The sequence below is a fragment of the Loxodonta africana genome, chromosome X (assembly GCF_030014295.1).
Source record: "Loxodonta africana isolate mLoxAfr1 chromosome X, mLoxAfr1.hap2, whole genome shotgun sequence".
Lineage (NCBI taxonomy): Eukaryota > Metazoa > Chordata > Mammalia > Proboscidea > Elephantidae > Loxodonta > Loxodonta africana.
The window spans coordinates 8,072,793-8,093,001 of NC_087369.1; the positions used below are offsets into that span (position 1 = coordinate 8,072,793).

General features: G+C 42.2%; 1 protein-coding gene across 4 annotated transcripts in view; it reads left to right on the plus strand.

The window, feature by feature from the left end:
- LOC100659001 (steroid sulfatase) overlaps nucleotides 1-20,209 on the plus strand; it is a 196,239-nt gene that overhangs the window by 144,258 nt on the left and 31,772 nt on the right. For all 4 annotated transcript variants that reach the window (XM_010600188.3, XM_023539677.2, XM_003420630.4 and 1 more), the window contains exon 9: nucleotides 12,579-12,738. In XM_010600188.3, the coding sequence (XP_010598490.3) occupies nucleotides 12,579-12,738 (160 nt within the window). The remainder of the gene's footprint in view (nucleotides 1-12,578; nucleotides 12,739-20,209) is intronic.

Below are 20,209 nucleotides of genomic sequence, written 5' to 3' on the forward strand. Positions count from 1 at the left end.
TAACCATATTAAATATTTATGCACCCAGTGACAGGGCTGCAAGATACATAAATCAAATTTTAACAGAATTGAAAAGTGAGATAGACACCTCCACAATTATAGTAGGAGACTTCAACACACCACTTTCGGAGAAGGGCAGGACATCCAGTAAGAAGCTCAATAGAGACACGGAAGACCTACTTACAACAGTCAACCAACTTGACCTCATTGACTTATACAGAACTCTCCACCCAACCGCTGCAAAGTATACTTTTTTTTCTAGCGCACATGGAACATTCTCTAGAATAGACCACATATTAGGTCATAAAACAAACCTTTGCAGAGTCCAAAACATCGAAATATTACAAAGCATCTTCTCAGACCACAAGGCAATAAAACTATAAATCAATAACAGAAAAACTAGGGAAAAGAAATCAAATACTTGGAAACTGAACAATACCCTCCTGAAAAAAAGACGGGGTTATAGAAGACATCAAGGAGGGAATAAGGAAATTCATACAATGCAACGAGAATGAAAATACTTCCTATCAAAACCTCTGGGACACAGCCAAAGCAGTGCTCAGAGTCCAATTTATATCGATAAATGCACACATACAAAAAGAAGAAAGAGCCAAAATCAGAGAACTGTCCCTACAACTTGAACAAATAGAAAGTGAGCAACAAAAGAATCCATCAGGCACCAGAAGAAAACAAATAATAGAAATTAGAGCTGAACTAAATGAATCAGAGAACAGAAAAACAATTGAAAGAATTAACAAAGCCAAAAGCTGGTTCTTTGAAAAAAATAACAAAATTGATAAACCATTGGCTAGACTGACTAAAGAAATACAGGAAAGGAAACAAATAACCTGCATAAGAAACGAGAAGGACCACATCACAACAGAACCAAATGAAATTAAAGGAATCATTTCAGATTATTACGAAAAATTGTACTCTAACAAATTTGAAAACCTAGAAGAAATGGATGAATTCCTGGAAAAACACTACCTACCTAAACTAACACATTCAGAAGTAGAACAACTAAATAGACCCATAACAAAAAAAGAGATTGAAACGGTAATCAAAAAACTCCCAACAAAAAAAAGCCCTGGCCCGGACGGCTTCACTGCAGAGTTCTACCAAACTTTCAGAGAAGAGTTAACACCACTACTACTGAAGGTATTTCAAAGCATAGAAAAGGACGGAATACTACGCAACTCATTCTATGAAGCCACCATCTCCCTGATACCAAAACCAGGTAAAGACATTACAAAAAAAGAAAATTATAGACCTATATCCCTCATGAACATAGATGCAAAAATCCTCAACAAAATTCTAGCCAATAGAATCCAACAACACATCAAAAAAATAATTCACCCTGATCAAGTAGGAGTTATACCAGGTATGCAAGGCTGGTTTAATATCAGAAAAACCATTAATGTAATCCATCACATAAATAAAACAAAAGACAAAAACCACATGATCTTATCAATTGGTGCAGAAAAGGCATTTGACAAAGTCCAACACCCATTCACGATAAAAACTCTTACCAAAATAGGAATGGAAGGAAAATTCCTCAACATAATAAAGGGCATCTACGCAAAGCCAACAGCCAATATCACTCTAAATGGAGAGAACCTGAAAGCATTTCCCTTGAGAACGGGAACCAGGCAAGGATGCCCTTTATTACCGCTCTTATTCAACATTGTGCTAGAAGTCCTAGCCAGGGCAATTAGGCTACACAAAGAAATAAAAGGTATCCAGATTGGCAAGGAGGAAGTAAAGTTATCACTCTTTGCAGATGACATGATCTTATACACAGAAAACCCTAAGGAATCCTCCAGAAAACTACTGAAACTAATAGAAGAGTTTGGCAGAGTCTCAGGCTATAAAATAAACATACAAAAATCACTTGGATTCCTCTACATCAACAAAAAGAACACCGAAGAGGAAATCACCAAATCAATACCGTTCACAGTAGCCCCCAAGAAGATAAAATACTTAGGAATAAATCTTACCAAGGATGTAAAAGACCTATACAAAGAAAACTACAAAGCTCTACTACAAGAAATTCAAAAGGACATACTTAAGTGGAAAAACATACCTTGCTCATGGATAGGAAGACTTAACATAGTAAAAATGTCTATTCTACCAAAAGCCATCTATACATATAACGCACTTCCGATCCAAATTCCAATGTCATATTTTAAGGGGATAGAGAAACAAATCACCAATTTCATATGGAAGGGAAAGAAGCGCCGGATAAGCAAAGCATTACTGAAAAAGAAGAAGAAAGTGGGAGGCCTCACTCTACCTGATTTCAGAAGCTATTATACAGCCACAGTAGTCAAAACAGCCTGGTACTGGTACAACAGCAGGCACATAGACCAATGGAACAGAATTGAGAACCCAGACATAGATCCATCCACGTATGAGCAGCTGATATTTGACAAAGGCCCAGTGTCAGTTAATTGGGGAAAACATAGTGTTTTTAACGAATGGTGCTGGCATAACTGGATATCCATTTGCAAAAAAAATGAAACAGGACCCATACCTCACACCATGCACAAAAACTAACTCCAGGTGGATCAAAGACCTAAACATAAAGACTAAAACGATAAAGATCATGGAAGAAAAAATACGGACAACCCTAGGAGCCCCAATACAAGGCATAAACAGAATACAAAACATTACCAAAAATGATGAAGAGAAACCCGATAACTGGGAGCTCCTAAAAATCAAACACCTATGCTCATCTAAAGACTTCACCAAAAGAGTAAAAAGACCACCTACAGACTGGGAAGGAATTTTCAGCTATGACATCTCCGACCAGCGCCTGATCTCTAAAATCTACATGACTCTATCAAAACTCAACCACAAAAAGACAAACAACCCAATCAAGAAGTGGGCAAAGGAGATGAACACACACTTCACTAAAGAAGATATTCAGGCAGCCAACAGATACATGAGAAAATGCTCACGATCATTAGCCATTAGAGAAATGCAGATTAAAACTACAATGAGATTCCATCTCACTCCAACAAGGCTGGCATTAATCCAAAAAACACAACATAATAAATGTTGGAGAGACTGCGGAGAGATTGGAACTCTTATACACTGCTGGTGTGAATGTAAAATGGTACAACCACTTTGGAAATCTATCTGGCGTTATCTTCAACAGTTAGAAATAGAACTACCATACAACCCAGAAATCCCACTCCTCGGAATATATCCTAGAGAAACAAGAGCCTTCACACAAACAGATATATGCACACCCATGTTTATTGCAGCTCTGTTTACAATAGCAAAAAGCTGGAAGCAACCAAGGTGTCCATCAACAGATGAATGGGTAAATAAATTGTGGTATATTCACACAATGGAATACTACGCTTCGATAAAGAACAGTGATGAATCTCTGAAACATTTCATAACATGGAGGAACCTGGAAGGCATTATGCTGAGTGAAATTAGTCAGAGGCAAAAGGACAAATATTGTATAAGACCACTATTATAAGATCTTGAGAAATAGTATAAACTGAGAAGAACACATACTTTTGTGGTTACGAGGTGGGGAGGGAGGGAGGGGGGAGAGGGTTTTTTATTGATTAATTAGTAGATAAGAACTGCTTTAGGTGAAGGGAAGGACAACACTCAATACATGGAAGGTCAGCTCAATTGGACTGGACCAAAAGCAAAGAAGTTTCCAGGATAAAATGAATGCTTCAAAGGTCAGCGGAGCAAGGGCGGGGGTTTGGGGACCATGGTTTAAGGGGACTTCTAAGTCAATTGGCAAAATAATTCTATTATGAAAACATTCTGAATCCCACTTTGAAATGTGGCATCTGGGGTCTTAAATGCTAACAAGCGGCCATCTAAGATGCATCAATTGGTCTCAACCCACCTGGAGCAAAGGAAAATGAAGAACACCAAGGTCACACGGCAACTAAGAGCCCAAGAGACAGAAAGGGCCACATAAACCAGAGACCTACATCATCCTGAGACCAGAAGAACTAGTTGGTGCCCGGCCACAATCGATGACTGCCCTGTCAGGGAGCACAACAGAGAACCCCTGAGGGAGCAGGAGATCAGTGGGATGCAGACCCCAAATTCCCATAAAAAGACCATACTTAATGATCTGACTGAGACTAGAGGAATCCCGGCGGCCATGGTCCCCAGACGTTCTGTTGGCACAGGACAGGAACCATCCCCGAAGACAACTCATCAGACATGAAAGGGACTGGTCAGTGGGTGGGAGAGAGATGCTGATGAAGAGTGAGCTAATTATATCAGGTGGACACTTGAGATTGTGTTGGCAGCTCTTGTCTGGAGAGGGGATGGGAGGATAGAGAGAGAGGGAAGCCGGCAAAATTGTCACGAAAGGAGAGACTGAAAGGGCCGACTCATTAGGGGGAGAGCAAGTGGGAGTACGGAGTAAGATGTATGTAAACTTATATGTGACAGACTGACTTGATTTGTAAACGTTCACTTGAAGCTTAATAAAAGTTAGTAAAAAATATAATAATAATAATAAAAGTAAAAAAAAAAAATAGCAATCCTATTGTTGTTAGTTGCCATGAAATTGGTGCCGACCCAGGCTGACCTGATGTATGACAGAATGAAAAGTTGCCCGATCGTGCGCCATCTCCGCGATCACTGATGTGTCTGAGCCCGTTGTTGAGGCTCTTGTGTCAGCCCACCTCATGGAGGGCTTTCCTCGTTTTCTTTCACCCTCTGTTTTACCAAAATGGTGTCATTTTCTGACAATTGGTCTTTTCTGATGACGTGTCCAAAGTAAGCCAGACAAAGTCTCGCCATCCTCGTTTCGGGGTAACATCCCAGTAGGGTTTCTTCTAAGAAGCACAAATCTGAGAAGTCTGCATTTACACAGAATAGACGTTTTCAGTGAGGACTGCTGTCTTTCTGGGGAAGACCACGTAATTCAGGGTTTTGGCAAAAAAGTGATTGGGATGGTGCTTTATGTGTTCTCAGCTGGGAGTGGGGACATAACAGATAGGATAGAATCAGCAAACACCCCTAAAACTGAAGTGCTGCTTGGAGAGATAGGGGCTGACACTTAAGCAGGGAACCAAACTGCTGAATAATCAGCCTTGGACAAGGCAGAGACAGCTGATTTGATTGCATTGGCTTTAGTGGACAAAATGTTATGGCATTAATACCACAAAGATAAACATTGCAGTGTCTTGGTGCATTGTTGAGAAAGCCACATCAAAGGCAGGAGGCGTGGTCGAATAATGGGGTGTGTGAATGTCTTACTTTCAGAAGAAGCATATTGAAGCGCTGTGATCGGGCATGGTTCTGGGCGAGGAAGGCTGAGGGGATTTGGGGACAAAGAGGTGGAAAAGTGGGAAGGATGTGTCAGCAATATATATATTGGGGTCTCTGAGGGCAGGGAGTTGAAGTAGTTCATGCTCTTGAGGTCTTTTTCCTAGATGAAATGGAAGGTGATGTTCAGAGTTTGGTAAGACTCTGGAGGAGCGAAGAGATCTTTTGGGTTACAGAACTGATGGAGGAAATGAAAATCACCTAGCAAAGTTCAGGGATGAGAAGACATTGGAAATATGAATTTGTGATTCATATTTCTTAGTCATCTGGTGCTGCTATAAGTGAAACGCCACAAGTGAATGGCTTTAGCAAAGAGAAACTTATTCTCTCACAGCCTAGGAGGCTAGAAGTCCAAATTTGGGTACCAGCTCCAGGGGAAGCCTTTCTCTCTGTCTTACATCTGGGGGAGGGCCCTTGTCATCAATCTTCTCCTGGTCTAGGAGCTTCTCAGCACAGGGACCCTGGGTCCAAAGGACATGCTCTGCTCCTGGCTCTTCTTTCCTGGTGGTACTGAGGTCCCCTTGTCTCTCTGCTCACTTCTCTCTTTTATATGTCAAAAGAGATTGACTCAAGATACGCTCTTGTAGATTGAGTCCTGCCTCATTAACAAAACTGCCACTAATCCTGCCTCATTAGCATCATAGAGATAGGATTTACAACACATAGGAAAATCACATGATGATAAAATGGTGGACAACCACACAATACTGGAAATCATGGCCTAGCCAAGTTGACACACATTTTTGGGGGACAAAATTTAATCCATAGCAGCACTCATCTGTATGGCTTTTTTTTTTCCTAGCAATAATCTATCTTGATTAACTCATTATTTCATTCATTCAAAAACAGATGTTGAGCACTGTCCATTTGTAAGGTACCTCAGTTGATTCAACAGTGAATTAGATAGAGTCTGCTCTCAAGTACTATTGGTCCAGGAGTGATAAGACAGTCATAGAATTAATTGCTGCTGATTGAAAGGTTGGGGGTTCAAACCACCCAGTCTCTCCACAGGAGAAAGACCTGCCGGTCTGCTTCCATAAAGATTACAGCCAAGAAAACCCTAAGAGGCTGTTCTACTCTATCACATGGGGCCACTATGAGTCAGAATCATCTTGACAGCACCTGACAACAGCTACAACATCCCATAAAAGTTTGAGAAATGCCTTAGAAACTGAAAGAAAGAAGACATTGTCCACAGTGGTGATCATGCAAGGCTTAATGAAATGGAAGGGGCGTGTAGACCAGGCTCTCAAGGGTTGATAGAAATGATTTGGGAGTGAGAGGCAAATCCAGGCAGGGCATACATCAAGAGCAAGGGAACAATCCTCAACAATTATTTTAAAACAAAGATGAGAATGTAAGAAGGAAGGGAAACTAGATGCATGGAAACAGAACAACCAGAAGGGAAGTAATGAGAATGTTCACACATTGTGAAGAATGTGACCAGTGTTGCTGAACAATTCGTGTAGAAATTGCTGAATGGGAACCTAAACTGCTGTGTAAAACTTCACTGAAAACACAGTAAAATATTATTATCTTAGTTATCTAGTGCTGCTGTAACAGAAAAACCATTCATTGGTGGCTTTAACAAACAGAAAAAGATTTTCTCACAGTTTAGTCTGAATTTAGGGTGCCAGCTCTAGGGGAAGGCTCTCTCTGTCTCTGTCTCTCTCTTTCTCTCTTTCAGCTCTGGGGGAAGGTCCTTGTCTCTTTGAGCTTCTGCTCCTGGGTGATCTTCATGTAGCTTGGTATCTCTCTTCCCGTATCTCTGCTTCTCTCCATTGCTTGTTTAATCTCCCTTATACCTCAAAAGGAAACCCTGGTGGTGTAGTGGTTAAGTGCTACGGCTGCTAACCAAAGGGACAGGAGTTCGAATCTGCTAGGCGCTCCTTGGAAACCCTATGGGGCAGTTCTACTCTGTCCTATGGGGTCGCTATGAGTCGGAATCGACACTCGACGGTGCTGGGTTTGGTTTTTGGTTTTTTTATACCTCAGAAGAGATAGACTCAAAACACACCCTACACTAATCCTGTCTCATTAACATATCAAAGACAACCCATTCCCAAATGGGATTATAACCACAGGCATACCCAAACCCAAACCAAACCCATTACTGTCGAGCCAGTTCCGACTCATAGTGACCCTGTAGGACAAAGTAGAACTGCCCCATAGTGTTACCCAAAGCTGCTCCTGCTTGGCACCCAGGTGAGGAGGGAGGAAGAGCATTTATTGCAAGTGGGAAGGCAAGGAGCAAGGCGGTATATACCTCAAATCAAGCATCCCTAACAAAGGGAGGCAGAACTTTTTATGTTGTGTCTCACAAGGAAGTACATACAAACGTTATGGACTACATAGGTTATCTTGGCCTGCAGGCACATAAGACAAATTGCGTTTTTTTCTTTAGCATGTAGGCTAGTAAACTGGGTTCGACTGGACTGAGCCACACCCAGTGCTTTGAGGACAATGGACAGGAGGTAGCCTGCTCCCAGTTGAGCCATACCCCTCGCCCTCACCTAAAGTTTTGTTTGCTAATGGAAGGAAGAGCAGGTAAGCAGATCCTGGCTGTGTTGGCTATCAATAGGATTTCCCAGGAGTGCCTGGTGGGTTCAAACTGCCGACTCTTGGTGAGCAGCGAAGCTCTTAACCACTGCACCACTAGGGCTCCAACCACAGGCATAGAAGTTAGGATTTACAACACATATTTTGAGGGGACACAATTTAATCCGTTACATCTCACCCTCTGGCCCCCCCCCAAAATTCATGTCCTTGCCATAAGTAGAACACATTGACCCTGTCACAATTACCAAAAAAAAAAAAAAAAGAGCAAGGGAACTTTCCAGGAAGTGAGAAAGGGTGCCCTGTTTACAGGGCATAGTACGTGGGACTCAGTGGGACTCAACAACAACGACAGCAACCCTCTTCAGTTATTTATCCCTCATTTGAATACTGACATCAGCAGGTCCTTGTTCTTCATTCTTGCCCTGAGAACAGACTGACAATAGGTTGATAAAACCCTGATAATGTGATTATATCTGCCATGTATAATTTGCATGTTTTAGACCCTAAAATGCATACATCAAGGAGAATGTAAAATATGGCATCTTGGGTGAGAAGCCAATGAGTGTGAATTGCTCTCATCACAGGCTCCCATGTGGTTCAAAGCCATTCAGGGAATCAGTTTCATCCTGGGTGGAGAGATACCCCGGAGGAAAAAATGAAAAATGGAGACTTTCATAAAACTCCACTCACGAATCAAGCCCAAGAACAGCTCACATATGCTCTTGCCATTAAAAGTCGTCTGACCTGCTGTGTGGCAGCTTTTGAAAGGACAAAAATAGAAGCCCTGTTTGGAAACAGCTGTTCCTAACAAGAGTCTTGGGGTAAATTGTGTAAGACTCTGCGTCTCCGCTTGCCTAGAGAGATGGAGTAACTCAGCCATTATTCTTCGATGACTTCCCATCATGGCAACATGCCATCAAAATGTTACAAGTATGACAGTTACTCCACCACCTCTTAAATTTAGAGCATGCCCTTTTCTCATAAATCTCCGGGAAAAAAAAAAAAATCAGATTCCTCAAATTTTTTTTTCCTATCCCCCAATTCCATCTCCATTTTTCCTACCTAATTGTTCCTATTTTTTTTTAATTGTTCCTGGTAACTCAACTGAAAGTCTACTAGTGCACTACTTGGGGCAGGTATCCGAGGTAAAAAAGATGGTCTGTCTTTTTTAATGGCGCCCAGAGTGATCTGTGGGTCCATCTGAGCATCTGTAGGGTAGAGCTCACCATTCATATAGCTTTGTGTCCTGCTATATGGTTTCTACCATTGCTCATCTGTCAGTTTGTCATACTCTGGTGGCTTGCGTGATGCTATGATACTGGAAGCTATGCCACCGGTATTTCAAATCCCAAAAGGTTCACCCATGGTAGATAGGTTTCACCGGGGCTTCCAGACTAAGACACACTAGGAAGAAAGGCATGCAGATTTACATCTGATAACTAGCCAGTGAAAAACCCTATGAATTGTAACCAAATATTGTTTGATGCAGTACAGAAAGGTGAGCCCCCTAGGTTGAAAGGCACTCCGAATACACAGTGGTTGCCACAATGGACTGGAGCATACCAACAATCATGAAGATGGTGCAGGATTGGGTAACATTTTGTTCTGTTGTACATTGAGTCATCATGAGTCAGAGCTGACTGGATGGCGACTAACAAAGACAGTGTGGTTCTGAGAATCGGTAAAGTCTAGTATTTAGTATCATTATGCATATAATGAGCTTGAGTAGTGCCTCATATGAGCTAAAGTCCATCGTTACTCCAGCCATCTGCTGGATGGATCAAGTATCCATTGTTCATCCCGTTGACTCCAGGTCTTGGGGTGGACTTCCTGTGAACCCCATTTAGTGATAATGGTGGGTAGCAGTGCCCGGGAGAGCAGTGTGCTGTTCTGGGTAATTCTGACGGGCATGTGTGGTACATATGCCTTTTCACGAAACGTGACGGCAGAACAAGACTGAAAGTTACACCATGGGACGAGCAAGGGTATTTACTCATCAGTACATGCCTGGGACCGTGTGATCGTACTTCATAAAACATGCTTCTCCATAGGCAGGGTCTGCAGAGGTGTGTTTATCGTCTGTGAAAAGTTTTCAATATATATGTTTATGTATTTTACCATTGGTGTTGTAAAAAATACTCCTTTTATGGCTTTAGCACAGCGTATGAGATTATGTTCATTGATGCATTTCTTTGACTTGTAAATATACATTATGAAGTCTAAGTTGACAGTGTTATCAGGTGGGTTCAAATGTTCCCTATGGAACGTATCACACATATAATCATCTATAATCTGAAAACTAGCTGTGGATGGAACTATATGTGTGTCTGTATGTAATCACACACACACAGTGGTCGCCACAATGGACTGCAGCACACCAACAGTCATAAAAATGGCGCAGGACTAGGCTACGTATATATGGTCCCATCCACAGCTAGTTTTCAGATTATGTAGAGAGAGAGAGGGAGAGTTATTAGGTGTCATTGAATCCATCTGATCCATAGCGACTCCACAGAACAGAGTAGAACTGCTCCATGGGATTTCCTAGGCTATGATCTTTATGGCAGCAGATTGCCAGGTATTTCTCCTAAGGAGCTACTGGGTGGGTTCAAACCACCAACCTTTCAGTTGACAGTCAAGCTCCTCGCCATTGCACTATCAGGGCTTCTTATGTATATCATATATATAAAATATATGCAGATAATATAAAATATTCATATATACATAAAAGTTGCATGTGACATAAATGCCATTTATTTTGGAGTAAGTTTAGATTTATAGAAGAATTGCAAAGGTATTACAACAGCTCCTGCATACCCTTCACCCAGCTTCCCCTAATGTTAACATCTTACAGAACCACCCTGTATTTGTCAAAACTAAGAAATGAATCTTGGTACGTCACTAACTAGACTACACACATTATTCAGATTTCACCAGTTTTTCCAAGGATGACCTGTGTCTGCTCCAGCATCCAGTCTACAAGGCTACCTTGCACCTAGAAGATAAATGTTTAAAGAGAGCTTTTTTATTATTTTGATCTACCTTCTCAATTATTTACTCAGCTTTATTTTAACCAATAGGCAAAAAATTTTTAAAAATGAATCACCTTCAAGTAGATTTCGACTCATGGTGCCCCCAAGTGTGTCAAAGTAGAACTGTGCTCCATAGGGTTGTCAATGGCTGATTTTTCAGAAGTAGATAGGCAGGCTTTTCTTCTGAGGTGCTTCTGGGTGGGCTGGAAACTTCAACGTTTCAGTTAGTAGCTGGGCGCTTAACTGTTTGTGCCGCTTATGGGCTACTCAGTATATATAAAAGCCATTAATGCGGCTAGTCCGTTTTGGATGTGTAGCCATCAAGTGCTTTTTTCATGGTGGTTATATTTAAGGTGCAGTGATGATATGAGCTTGATCTATTGAGGGATAACCAGGCCGTAACTCACATACTGAGATTCCTCTCACAGCTCTGCCTTTGACAGCTTGTATGAATTTTGGCAAATTATTTAAAATTTCCATGTCTTGGATATGAGGTCTGTGAAGCAAGAATAATAGTGTTTGTCAGATAAGCACCTCAAGGTGATGCTGAAAAGATAAAGGGAAAGAGTTTTAGCTTTTTAAGGAAGATGCTAAAAACCCTGCAGACTCTTATGTGAATTCATATATGAATTCTTCCTAAACATCTGTGCAGATAAAACATATGTATGCATGCAATTTGTAGATCTTGTCTGTAAAATGAATTCAGTCTACAATCTACAGCTATAGAAGTTACCTTTAAGAAAGGAAAAGTCGCTTCAGTATCCCTTGCATAGCAGTGACCGTGCCATGTCTATTACTTTCTTCACCAAAACACACAGTAGACAGTATTATGCTTATTTGTTTCTTTAATAATAGTTTATTGTGTTTTCGGTGAAGATTTACACAGCAGTTTAGGATCCCATTCAACAATTTCTAAGCAAATCGTTCAGTGGCATTAGTTATGTTCTCCACAATGCGTGAACATTGTCGTTATTTCCATTCTGGTTGTTCTGTTTCTATTAATCTAGTTTCCCTGTCCCCTTAACATTCTCACCTTTGTTTTAAAGTCACTGTTGACCGTTTGGCTTCACATAGGTGATTTTTTTAGAAGAACGCAGTACTTACGGGTGATAGTCATTATTTTGTGAGCCAATCTGTTATGTAGCTACAAGGTGACTTCAGGGGTTAGTTTTTTCAAGATTTGAAGACTTTCTCAGGGCAATAGTCTCAGGGAGTCCTCCAGCCTCAACCAGTCCAGTAAGTCTGGGTTTTTTTTTTTTAAGAATTTGGGGTTCCATTCCACATTTTTCTCCCATTCTGTCACATTCCATCTGTTGTGGCCCTGAGCAGAACAGTCGGTACTGGTAGCTGGACACCATCTCTGTAGTTAAAAACCCATTGCCCTTGAGTCCATTCCAACTCACGGGGACCCTGTAGGACAGAGTTGAACTGCCCCATAGGGTTTCCGAGGAGCGGCTGGTGGATTTGAACTGCTGACCTTTTGGTTAGCAGCTGAGCTCTTAAGCACTACGCCACCAGGGCTCACGTGTGTTTTATTAGTATTATTAGCATTATGATAGACTCAGTGTAAGGAGAATGCTCGGTTCTTTGAAATCGACTGCCCGACGTTATAAACCAGGTGAGTGTTGAGATTAAAATCTTCCTGTTACCTCTCTCGGCTTTCAGGAGGAAAAGCAAACAACTGGGAAGGAGGTATTCGGGTTCCAGGCATCCTGCGGTGGCCCAGCGTGATACAGGCTGGGCAGGAGGTGGATGAACCAACGAGCAACATGGACATCTTCCCCACGGTGGCCAAGCTTGCTGGCTCACCACTGCCTGAGGACAGGTACTGAGACCCAAGGCCGTCTGTCCTGGTCGGTCTGCGCGATGGCCTGCCGCCTCCAGCTGGACCTGTCATCTGTGTCCGGTTCTGGAGCTCATGGGTGGGTTAAAAACCAGTTGGCATGGAGTTGACTCCAACTCATGGTGGTCTCTGTGTGTGTCAGGGTAGAGCTGTGCTCCCCAGGGTTCTCAGTGGCTGAATTTTTTGTGTGTGTGGGAGGGGATTTTTTTTTTTTTTAATTGTGCTCTGGGTGAAAGTTAGTTTCTCATACAAAAATTTATACATACATTGTTATGTGACCCTAGTTGCCCTCCCTATAATGTGACCACACCTTCCTCCTTTCCACCCTAGATTTCCCATGTCCATTCATCCAAAAAAAAAAAAAAAATTTTTTTTTTTTTTTTATTCATCCAGCTCCTGTCCCTTTCTGCCTTCTCATCTCACCCCCAGACAGGAGCTGCCAATCTAGTCTCGTGTATCTACTTGAGCTAAGAAGCACACTGTTCCCAAGTATCTTTTTATGTCTTGTAGTCCAGTCTAATCTTTGTCTGAAGAGTTGGCTTCAGGCATGGTTTTAGCCAAGCCTCCAATCTTTTGAGCATGTTAACTGTTTGCACCACCCAGGGACTTCTGCTAGTGGGTTAGGAAACTTAAAGAGCCCTCTGTCAATTCTTTTATCCCCATGTGTTATAAACTCCCAGGTACTAAACATTTTAAATGACCAGCGATATGGACTGAATGGCTTTCACTTGACGTTCCTCTTTCAGCGTTTTGCTGATATTATCTTTCCCACCTGTCCCGATCATTGGCTCCCTGTTGGTCAACTGGTCATCTGCCCTCCGTGACCTCCTCCATTTTAATCACACACCCTTTCCTTTTGGCCCCATATAGTAGCTCTTTGCTGCGGCAGCAAGAAAGGCAGCTGGCTCCTCAGTTGAGGGCTCTTATTTCCCAGCATGTCTTCATTTAGCAAGTTCTAAATGAAACTTCTTTCTCTTAAATTTAAATACAACTTCCTATGACATTGCCAGTGGTTTCTTCCTAAGTGGTATTACCCATCTGAAGAGTTTTGAGGGAAAGCATGCTGATTAAATTGTTTTCATTAGTTTGGTGGCATGCAGGCAGCTTCCAGCAGAACTCAGAGGAAAGGGAGGACCAAAGACAGAAGGACAGCTCAGCCAGAGCTGAGTCCACTGGAGGGTGTTCTCACCTCCATTGTTTCCAAGCCTGTTACACTCTTTGTTTGTGCCCCATTGTTTTCCAGATAGCTTTCAAATGTCTATGTTGGGTTTTCTAATTTCTTCTTTGGATATATACCTCCCCCTACGAGCCCTGGTGTCACAGTGGTTAAGAGCTACGACTGCTAACGAAAAGGTCTGCAGTTGGAATTAACCAGCTGCTCCTTGGAAACCTGACCGTGCAGTTCTACTCTGTCCTGTACGGTCACTATGAGTGGGAATCGACTCGACAGCAACGGGTTACCCCAACACTAGATGAAGTCTTGCTTACTTTGAATATGTTATCAGGAAGGACCAGTCCCTGGAAAAGGACATCGTGCTTAGCAGAGAAGTCAGTGAAAGACAGGAATACCCTCACTGAGATGGATTGACACAGTGGCTGCAACAATGGGCTCAAGCATAGCAACAATCGTGAGGATGGTGTAGGACCAGGCAACATTCCGTTCTGTTGTACATAGGGTAGCTACGAGTCAGAACTGACTTGATGGCATCTAACAACATCCCAACACACACACAAAAGTGGCAGCATTGTAGAGTGTAGCAGTCCTCAAACTTCGTGGTCTTAAGAGCCCTTGATATTCTCCAATTATTAAAGACCCCAAAGATCTTTGACTTTTGTGGGTTATATTTATTGATGCTTATCATATTTTTTTATCATATTAGAAATTAAAATGGAATTTTTTTTTTTAATGCAAAAGCCCTCAAGCACACATTCCATTGGCCGCAAAGATGATTATGCCATCAGAGGCAATACGGCCTCTGAGAAAGTCCACTGTACGCCCTTGAAAAAGTGAGAGTGAAGAAGGCAAAGAACCTCTTAGTGTTGTTATGAATATAACTTTGACTTCCTGAGCCTACTGAAGGTTGTCACAGATCCTCAGGGGTCTCAGGACCACATTTGGAGCCTAGCTGGTCAGGGGTAGGGGCAGAGATTCTAGAGTGGTGCTGCACGGGTTCCACTCCTGGCTTTGTTGCTGGGTCGGTGTTTAATGTTTCTGGGCCTTAATTCCTTGTCTGAAAAATGGCTTCAGTAATAACCCTGACCTTATAGGGTTGTTGTGAGGATGAAGAACGTCTGTGCATGAAAGTACTATATAGAGAACATGTGGACATTCGCCATTTTTGTTTCACCTGCCACACTGGAAAGTAGTAGTTAGATGTACGTAAGTCCATTTCTTTTCTCTTCCACATTTAATATGCGTTCAGGGTCATACACTCATAAGAATATGAGGGATGAAGGGAAATTTTAAGATCTTCTACTCCAGTCAAAATATTGTTTTTTCACTCCAGTGGCAGAAAACATGGCAGTATGAACGTTTAGCAGGGGTTTTCTTATAGAAAGCCAAAAATCTCACTCCCTGTTTCATCTACACATTCATTTTAGTTCTCATCCTGGGAACAAAACTTAATACAGCTTCAAGTAGCTAAACTGATGTTCAGGTAATCTCATTAATTACATCATTTCTCTCATGGGCCGTAAGACTGAGATCATCACTACTGTTCACTTTCATAATATCTTTCAAGGGGTTTTCCATTAGACTGGGGAAAGATGAGGTGAGGTAAAAAAACAGAAACAAGGAAGGAAGCCCATAAATAAAGGAAAATCTTACTGCTGGAACCTCGTAGCCATATCAGGCTGAGGCTGAGTGAAGTAAATCTCTTTTTTTTATGCATACCTGTTAAAGAAGGAAACAGCCTCCGTCTCAGGTTGTTGTTGTTTGTCGCTGAGTCCATTCCAACTCATAGTGACCCCTCGTAATAAGAGTAAAACTGCCCTATAGGGTTTCCTAGGCTGAAATCTTTAGGAGAGCTGATGGTCAGGTCTTTGATCCTGCAGAGCAGCTCGTGGGTTTGAACCTTGGACTTTTCGGTTAGCAGCTGTATGCTTAGCCATTGAGCCACCAGGGCTCCTCCTTCTCAGGTAGACCCAAGTATTTGGTGCTTGTGCTGAGTCTTCAGCAGAGCACACTGTCAGTTTTGAAGACCCCCTTCTGTTGCTTATTCCCTTTATGGGTGTTGGCGATGCTTATTGACCTAAGTCAGCCTATTGATACTGTCTCTGTGTTGAGATATATGGCGCTATTAACCCTCCGGTCGTCCCAGTGCTAGCTCAGCTATAAAATACCTTTATCATCATAGAGAGAGCACAGATTAGAAAATAGAAACCTGCTTCCAAACCCCTTGTGGGAATAAGAGTATCCTACAACATCCTGGTTGTTGTTGTTGGTTGCCATCCAGTCGGTTCTGACTCATGGCAACCCCGTGTGCTCAGGGTAGAACTGTTCCATAGGGTTTTCAACAACACTCTAGTTAAAGCATTTTAGCAACCCTGTCCTTAACATCTGCATACATCTTATGTACCTGCCCTGGGAAATTAGATGATTTGAGCAGTGGTTCTCCCATGGTGACTCTTCCCCTAGGGGACATTTGTCAATGTATGGAGACATTTTTGATTGTCCGGACTTAGGGTGCTGCTGGCATCTACAGGGTAGAGAACAGGGTTGCTGCTGAACTTCCCACAGTGCACAGGATAGCTGTCACCACAGAGAATGACTAGGGGATAGAGATCAGGGATATTGCTTGTCTTAGTCATCTAGGGGTGCTATAACAGAAATACCACAAGTGGGGGGCTTTAAGGAGTTTATTTCTTCACCATAAAGTAGGCTAAAAGTCCAAATTCAGGGCATCAGCTCCAGGGGAAGGCTGTCTCTCTCTGTTGGCCTTCTCATCAGTCTTCCCCTGGACTAGAAGCTTCTCTGCACAGGGACCCCAGGTCCAAAGGACACGCTCTACTCCTGGCACTGCTTTCTTGGTGGTATGAGGTCCCCATGTCTCTCTGCTTGCTTCCCTTTCCTTTTATCTCTTGTAAGATAAAAGGCGGTGCAGGCCACATTCCAGGGAAACTCACTTTTCATTGAATCAGGGATGTGACTTTAGTAAGGGTGTTACAGTACTACCCTAATCCTCTTTCACATAAAATTGCAATCACAAAATGGGGGACAACCACGCAACCCTGGAAATCATGGCCTAACCAAGTTGACACACATTTTGGGGGGACACGATTCAATCTACAACGCTGCTAAATACCCTATAGTGCACAGGACAGCCCCCACCACAGAGAATGACTAGTGGGTGGAGACTAGGGATGCTGCTAAACACCCTACAGTCCACAGGACAGCCCCCACCACAGAGAATTATCTGGACCAATATATCTGAGAAGCTGGACTATATAAAGAAGAACACAGCATTAGAATTGGAGGAAGACTCATTAACAGTCTGTGTTATGCAGATGATACAACCTTGCTTGCTGAAAGTGAAGAGGACTTGAAGCACTTATTGATGAAGATCAAAGACTACAGCCTCAGTATGGATTACATCCTGACATAAAGATAATAAAAATCCTTACAACTGGACCAATAAGCAACATCATGATGAACCGAGAAAATATTGACATTGTCAAGGATTTCATTTTGCTTCGATCCATAATCAACACCCATGAAAGCAGAAGTCAGGAAATCAAACGACATATTGCACTGGGCAAATCTGCTGCAAAAGACCTCTTTAAAGTGTTAAAAAAAAAAAAAACAAAAACAAAGATGTCAACTTGAGGACTAAGGTGCACCTGACCAAGCCATTGTATTTTCAATCACCTTCTGTGTGTGCAAAAGCTGGACAATGAATAAGGAAGACTGAAAAAGAATTATGCCTCAGAATAATGGTATTGTCAAAAAATATTGAATATGCCAGGGACTACCAGAAGAAGGAACAAATCTGTCTTGGAAGAAGTACAGCCAGAATGCTTCTTAGAAGTGACGATGGCAAGACTTCATCTCATATACTTTGGACATGTTATCAAGAGGGACCAGTCCCTGGAGAAGGACATCATGCCTGATAAGTAGAGGATCAATGGAAGACCCTCAACGAGGTGGATTGACACAGTGGCTGCAACAATGGGCTCAAGCATAACAACGATTGTGAGGATGGCGCAGGACCGGGCAATGTTTCATTCTGTTGTACATAAGTCACTATGGGTTGGAACCAACTCATAGTGCTGATCTTGACCAATCATGTCTAAAGTTTATTATTGCTCTTTTATGAAAGTGCTGTTTTCATGGAAACTCCTATCAAAACTTTTCAGTAAAAGCATGAAAAAAAAAGGAATATGACAGGTGTTGGCAAGGGTGTGGAGAAATTGGAATTCTCATCCATTGCTGGTGGGATTATAAAATGGCGCAGCTGCAGTGGAAACGGTTTGGTGGTTCCTCAAAAATTCAAACATAAACTGCTCTATGTGGCAGGAATGTCACTCCTAGGTATATACCCAGAAGACTTGAAAGCAGGGATTCGAACACATAGAGGGTATACCAGTGTTCACTGCAGCACTATTCACAGTAGCTAAAAGGTGGAAACAACCCAGGTGTCCATCGACAGATGAGTGGGTAAACAAAATGTGGTCTATATACACAGTGGAGTATTATTCATCCAGAAAGAGAAACAAAGTCCTGATGCCTGCCACAGCACAGATAAACCTTGAGAACATTATGCTGAGTGAAATAAGTTTCAAAAGGACAAACATTGTATGATCTCACTGATATGAAACATACAGAATAGGGAACTACATAGAGACAAGAGCTGATTGGTGGTTCCCAGGGACAGATGGAAGGGGAGGAGAGTGTCAATGCTTAGGGGGTCCTGAGCTCCTGTTAAGTTTGAAAATGAATAATGGTGATGGTTTACAACATTGTAAGTGCAATTAATGTCACTGAATCGTCCATGTAAAAAATGTTGAAATGGCAAAAAAAAAAAAAAAAACCCTAGATAAAATTCTCATTTCTGTATCAATCTATGAATTAGATCTATAGAGACCTGCTCTCTAGAAAATAACCTTAAAGCTTGTCTGCCAAGGTTGTTGGTATCCAGCCTTCCTGGTTTCTTGCTACAGCCATATAAAAACCATATTTTGCAGGGAAATAATAAACTCATTCAATGTTGAGCTCCAGCCCTTTGTCCTTCATTCTGTGTGCTTTGTTGAGCACTAGAGAATTTCTGTTTGGCAGAACCCAGCGCCTGCGCCTGTTTTTGTGGAGTCGATCCCAGCTCATGCTGACCGCAAGTGTGTCCGTAGGGTTTTCTTGGCTGTCGCCTTTATGGGATCAGATCCCTAGGCCTTTCTTCTCCAGCACTGTTGGGTGGGTTCAAACCACCAACCTTTACTAGTTGTTGAGTGCAAACCCTTTGCACTACCCAGGGACCAATCTTTCAGTAAACCCAAACCAAACCCACTGCCGTCAAGTTGATTCCAGCTCATAGTGACCCTATAGGACAGAGTAGAACTGCCCCGTGGGGTTTCCAAGGCTGTAATCTTTATGGAAGCAGACTGCCAAGTCTTTCTCCTGTGGAGCGGCTAGTGGGTTTGAACCACCGACCTATCAGTTAGCAGCTGAGTGCTTTAACCACTAGGCCACCAGGGCTCGCAGTACAGCTCTTTACTTCTCACGGAGCCTTTGTGTCCAGTGGGAGACTTTTCTGACCTGTCAAAGCTTTGTGGAAGATGAGAAGTCCAGGCTTTCTACTTCTTTAAAATGATCAGTGGGTACTAGGTGGGCCCGGGTGTGAGATTTTAAAACTTTTGATCTTCACATTGCCTTGAGAATACATCTTTAATGTGACTATGCACGTCTTCTCCAGTGGTGAGTTTTTTCTTTATGTGTACTTCTGTGGTTTGTGCGCATCCTGTAGCATGTTTTATCAAAAGGACTTTGGGTGGCTGTTGCCCCAGGCATATTCAGAAAAATGCTTCCTTTTGCGTCTCCAAATAAGCTGATTCTGGGAATAGATGGAGGGAACCCTTTTGAGAGAGCCCTGGTGGTATAAAATCCAAGGATTAACATGAAAGAAAAATCTAATAACCTTAAATGTATGAATTCATTACAATGAAAACCATTTCTGTCTGCCTCCTCTTTCCAACGTTAACACAGTGAGACTATGACCTTGACCATTCCTGATATTGGCAACAAAGAGCTGAAACATGATTAGACCTTTGGGAAGAAATATAAATGCTGGACCTCGTCAATTCAGCTGATAGGGAAGAAGGAGGAAAAAAAAAATGCAAAAAACAGAGCTGTTGCCATTGAGTAGGTTCGGACTTAAGATAACTCCATGTGACAGAGCGCAGCTGCCCCATAAGGTCTCCTAGGCTGTAATCTTTATGGGAGCAGATTGCCAGGCCTTTCTTC